Source organism: Lycium ferocissimum, chromosome 3 (assembly GCF_029784015.1).
Source record: "Lycium ferocissimum isolate CSIRO_LF1 chromosome 3, AGI_CSIRO_Lferr_CH_V1, whole genome shotgun sequence".
Taxonomy (NCBI): Eukaryota; Viridiplantae; Streptophyta; class Magnoliopsida; order Solanales; family Solanaceae; genus Lycium; species Lycium ferocissimum.
The window spans coordinates 1,746,640-1,751,985 of record NC_081344.1 but is presented as its reverse complement, the minus strand read 5'-3'; the positions used below and the strand labels follow the sequence as shown (position 1 = coordinate 1,751,985).

At 32.3% G+C, this 5,346-nt stretch overlaps 1 protein-coding gene across 1 annotated transcript; it reads right to left on the bottom strand.

Moving 5' to 3' along the window:
* Window positions 1–387: 387 nt before the first annotated feature.
* LOC132049186 (cytochrome P450 98A3-like) lies at window positions 388–5,143 on the bottom strand. The gene is made up of 4 exons (XM_059439887.1): window positions 4,639–5,143; window positions 2,578–2,975; window positions 1,661–1,895; window positions 388–1,052 (listed from the first exon to the last, which is right to left on the bottom strand). Exons 1-4 carry the CDS (start codon window positions 5,123–5,125, stop codon window positions 652–654), a joined length of 1,521 nt encoding a protein of 506 aa, XP_059295870.1. The 5' UTR covers window positions 5,126–5,143; the 3' UTR covers window positions 388–651.
* Between the last annotated feature and the right edge of the window lie 203 nt (window positions 5,144–5,346).

Below are 5,346 nucleotides of genomic sequence, written 5' to 3'. Positions count from 1 at the left end.
TTGTATAATAAAAAAAAAAAATGAAGAAATTTGTTGTGCCATGCTAAGTTCGAGGTGAATATCTAATTTGAAAATGTAAGATGTTATTTTACATGTTCTAGTACTTCTATGGCTATTTTAATCTTTATTATTTACTTATATATATTGGTTCCAGTTCGAGATGAGTTTACATTGAGAAATTTTCGTCTCTTTTCACTTTTCAAGGTCAGCTATTAAGTAAACGGCTCTTTGTATTTCTCTTGTTAGTTTGCCCATGTGGAACATTGGAACAGGCTAAACTTAATGTACATTGTTAAAAGAAAAAATGTTTTCAAGTTCAATTAGATTATTATACAAAATAATAAATTATATCGGGAACATATTGAAACTTCTCTAGGTACTTCAAAATTAAAAAAAATTAATGGATACATTTTATTTCAGAAAGATGTTACAACGTCATAAGACTTGACAGTAACACACACTTAATTAACCGAAAACAACAACAACAAAAAAAAAAACAATGCAAAAAAAAAAAGATGTTACATATTACCACTGAGACTTACAATCTAGTGGTATTAATTGAAGGTTGTGTGAGTTTTGGATCTAATCGTCCTGTTGATTCGATATGTGTGTAATAGTAAAATTTTAAAATAAATAAATGATGTTACATGTTCATTTAACATGTGTGTACAAGTGTAGAGGCAACCGAGGAGTAGGAACAACATGTAATGGAGTTTGCATGTAAGTGACAGTACCAGGACTCTCCATCATGTCAACATCTTCAACCTCAACACCTGAAGGCAATGACCAAACAAAATGGTGCAACAAATGGGCTAACATAGACGTGACCAAATTAATTGCAAGGTTCATCCCTGGACATGTACGTCTACCAGAACCGAATGGTAATAACCTATAGTCATGCCCCTTCATGTCAACATCCTCTTTCATGAATCTTTCTGGCCAAAATTGTAAAGGGTCTTTCCAAATTCTAGGATCACGACCTAAGGCCCATACATTAACATGTACAATTGAACCTTTTGGAATGTTGTAACCACCCACTTTAGCATTGTTACCTGCAATGACAGATAGAGCATGTAAGAAACGGGTTTAACTGAACTCAGCATTTCAACGCGAATTATATATATATATATATATATATATATATATAAAATCACAACATGTAGCTAGTTTTTTTTTTTAAAAAAAAAAAAAATTAGTTATTCCCTTTTTGGGACAACTATTTAGTAAATGACCCTCATTTTAATTCTCTGGCAATTTAAAGATTTTTAAGACCACGACCTAAAGATCTCTTTGACCAAACTGAAAATCTTACTAGAAAACGTTAAACTACAATCTAAAATTTTGTAAGGTATAACAAAAGTTAGACGACAATTTCTAATGGTTTACCTGTAAGGTTGTGAAATATATGAGTAAACATTAGATTTGAGTATAATGTTATTCAAAAAGTTAATTTTTGTAATGACTATATTTGCATAATTTTTAAAATAGGGACAAAATCTAAATGAGCACCTAAAAAGGGGATATTTGCTTAAGTTGACACTACAATTTCAAAAAGTATTACATTTTGAACCCATAAATTCAACAATGTAATGTTATCCTAGTAAAAAATCTTAAGCCTGAACTCATCAAATTAAAATTCAAAATTTGTCTCTGAACTCACCTGCCATGTGAGGCAGCATTAGGGGAGTTGGAGGGTGCAACCTTAGCGATTCTTTGACTACATATTGTAGATAGGAGAGTTTGGAGATATCTGTTTCATTTACAATCCGATCCGACCCGATAACCCGGTCTAGCTCCTCTTGGACCTTTTGTTGAACTCTTGGATTCTTTACCAATTCTGCCATAGCCCATTCAACAGTAATGGCTACTGTGTCCATCCCTGCTGTTATCATATCCTACACAAATTATAATTGACAATAAATTAATGATTTGATCTTGTAATGGTAATACAAAGATCAACTTGAAATGATATTATTTATTTATCTTATGGTTATATAGAAAATTGAAACCTATGCGAAAACAAAAACACTTCACTTTCTCGTCAATTATTTATAGAAAAAAAAAAGTGAAGGTGAAATGCACATATATATTTTTTATAAGTAAAAGATGTGTTGTGTCGATGCTCAAATCACATAGGAGCAGATGTAGAGGGTCAAGTTTGAGATTGGATCAACCACAATAGCTATAACCACAATAGCTATGACTCGTACTTCATATATGTCTTAAAAATTCACTACATTAAAAAAGAGTATATAGAATCACGAACTAGAACCCATAAAGTTCAAATTTTTTATCCGCTTCTGGGATTAACTGGATCCTTGCTGATCTATTAATATGGACTTTGTTCAACTTACGGTGTAGATTCTATTTATACTATGTCAAAATATTTTAACACGTCATAACATGTTATCTGCCTTATATGTAATTGAGGTTACTAATTTCACTTATTCTAGACAGTTACTTATAGTTATCTTTATAGGCCATTTTGAAAGCATAAATAAATTTTTAGACTGTCAGTATGTAAAAATTAAACTCTATTAAAATCCAATATATATAAAAAATCATTAGTATACGTACCCAAAGAAGGCCAATAACAGTGTCATCACTAAGATCATACTCCTTCTGAAGGGTAAGCAAAGCATCAACAAAGTGCTGTTTGGTTTCCCCAGTTTTCTTCCTAGCAAGTGTGTGTTCTTCCATTATAATTCTTGTAAATTTATCCAAACGCCTGTCTTGTGCCTCAAGAGCATTATTATCATCTTTAAAAGCCCAACGTAGCCATGGCACAAATTCTCCCAAATTAAACTTTCCTCCAATTTTAATCCCATTGGTTACAATGGCTTTGAGCTCTTCACCTTGCTCTTCAACTTCACCTTGTGAATTCATAAATCTCTTACCAAATGTTAGTCTTGTTATGTTGTTGAATGCGACTGATCCCAAGTAGCTCCTTAGCATCAAGATTTTACTGACATTGCCTGCACATATATACAGAGACGAATTCAGGATTTAAACTCTAGACTACATTCCAGAAGAATGCTTATATATATATATTAAACCACTTAAACTAGAAATAGCTAGGGGATGTTTAATATATATAATTCATGTAAAATATTTGCATAATCATGTATGATCTACATATACCGGCTAAGAAAACAATGAATCCGTCCGGCTATTTATGTAAAATTAGCCTACGACAATGGGTAAATTTGCATAACAAGTTTGATATGGTAAACTGGAAAATAGAATGATAATTTGCTATAAACCCCCTTAATTGCACTAGTAGTGAAAATATTCTGTAGGCCTTAAGTATATACTATTCGAGTTTGTGATCTTGTTAGATCTCCGTTTAAAAAAGTTCAGTCAAGTTATATATGTACTTGTACCTTTTTTTGGTGCTGAAAGCTTATATATGTACTTTAATATGATTGGAACTTCCACTTTCTAAACATAGTAGCATAAAATATTAACTAAGGTATGATAAACAAATGCAGTGTGATCTCTTCGAGTAATTAAATATACTTTGACTATTATATTCATTATTGTATTGCTTCCATATTGGGATTAGCTACCAATTTATTTATTTTTTAATTAAAAAAAGCGTGTGCTATGGGGTCCAAGTTTATCTCCTATCGACTGGAACAAAGAAAAGACTTTCCTGAGGAATTGTAGTGCTTATACAGTTAAAGGACCTTAATTACGCTAATTTTGAATATCATTCGAAGCAGTATTTGATTAAAGAAATGATTGTGATTGATGCACATATCCTATCTTTTTGGCCACTGTTGACTCAGTCGAGTATTCACTCTTAACCCATTAAGTCATATCGTTAAACGGCCGAAGTACACGAAATACCAAATTTGGAAACTGCCTTTTAAGTCATATAAAAATTAACAAATCTTTTCACCCCTGAACAACTTTAAATATGCGGGGTCTGAACTTTAATATATCTGAAATTCAGACATATATAACTGAAGTTTTGTCATTTTTGTCTGAATTTCGAGCATATGTGGTTGAAACTCGTGCATTTTTGCTTGAACTTCAACAAAATATGATTGAATATACTTTTTCTGTTCATTTTTACTTGTCCAATATTCTAAAAATAAATTTTCACTTTTACTTGTCACTTTTAGCTTATCAAGGCAAGACAATTTTTTTTTTCTCGTTTTACCCATAGTATTAAACACTCACTTCAAATCATTTTTCAAATACAATAAACCTATGCATCAATTAATATGAGTACATTAGTAAATTATGCACTTCTTTTGTTATTTCTTAAGGAGTGTGCATAGTTAAAAGTGGACTAGTAAAAGAGAATGGAGGGAGTAATTCAATTATTTTTGCTAAAACTTCATACATCTTTATTTGAAGTTAAACCATACCACTAGTTCAGGTAGAAAGTGTGAACTTCATATATTCATATGCAATTTCAGACAAAAATGTCTGAAATTGTCTTTTGTCGTCGCAAATGTGAAGTTGTTCAGAAATACAGACGTACAAAAGGATTTAATAGTGGGTACAAATTAAATAGCAATGTCCAAATAGAATATTCGTTGAACAGGAAGTAATCAATGAGAAAGCCCGCAATATTTACCCTCAAAAACATAAACAGTAAAAAGTAAAAGTGAAAAGCAAACTTACAAGGCTTATTAGAGTCTCTGAAAATGTTCTCAACCATGGCAGTAACTTCATCTTCTCTAATGGGTCTAAGCGCTTCAAGTCTTTTTGGAGTAAAAAGTTCAAGATTACAAAGCTTTCTTACTTTCACATAATGAGGCCCATAATCAGCCCAAATCAAATCCATCCCATTTTTACTTACATTTTCAAGAGGCTTAGTTCTAAACCTGTTGGCCAAATTTTGGTCATTATCTTTAAGAACTTCTTTTGCAAGTTCCGCATTATTCACCACCACATTTAGCTGTGACCCGACGTAAAAGGAAAAGATGGGCCCATAAATTTGGGCCCATTCAGCAAAGAACCGAAACCTCACCGGCGCTATGTCGAAGAGGTTTCCGATGACCGGCCATGGCCATGGCCCTGGCGGCAGCTTGGCCGTGAGCAGGTGGTAGAGTTTGTAACATAAGAATATGAGAAATATAGATATGGACAGTGCTAAAGGAAGAGCCATTATGAAAATTAATGTTTGTGTGATGAAATGAGACAAGTTATGGCCCCTTTAAATACTATTTTTTCATTCCCTCTAAGAGGAAAAAGTCGTACTTTACTGGATTTCTTTTTAGATTAAGATATATACACGCTTTGTGTAAACAAAACTTATGCTATCACATCAGGTTTGTTTATTGTAACAAGTAACTTAACCTATATATTACAATCTCACTTATGGGAGGC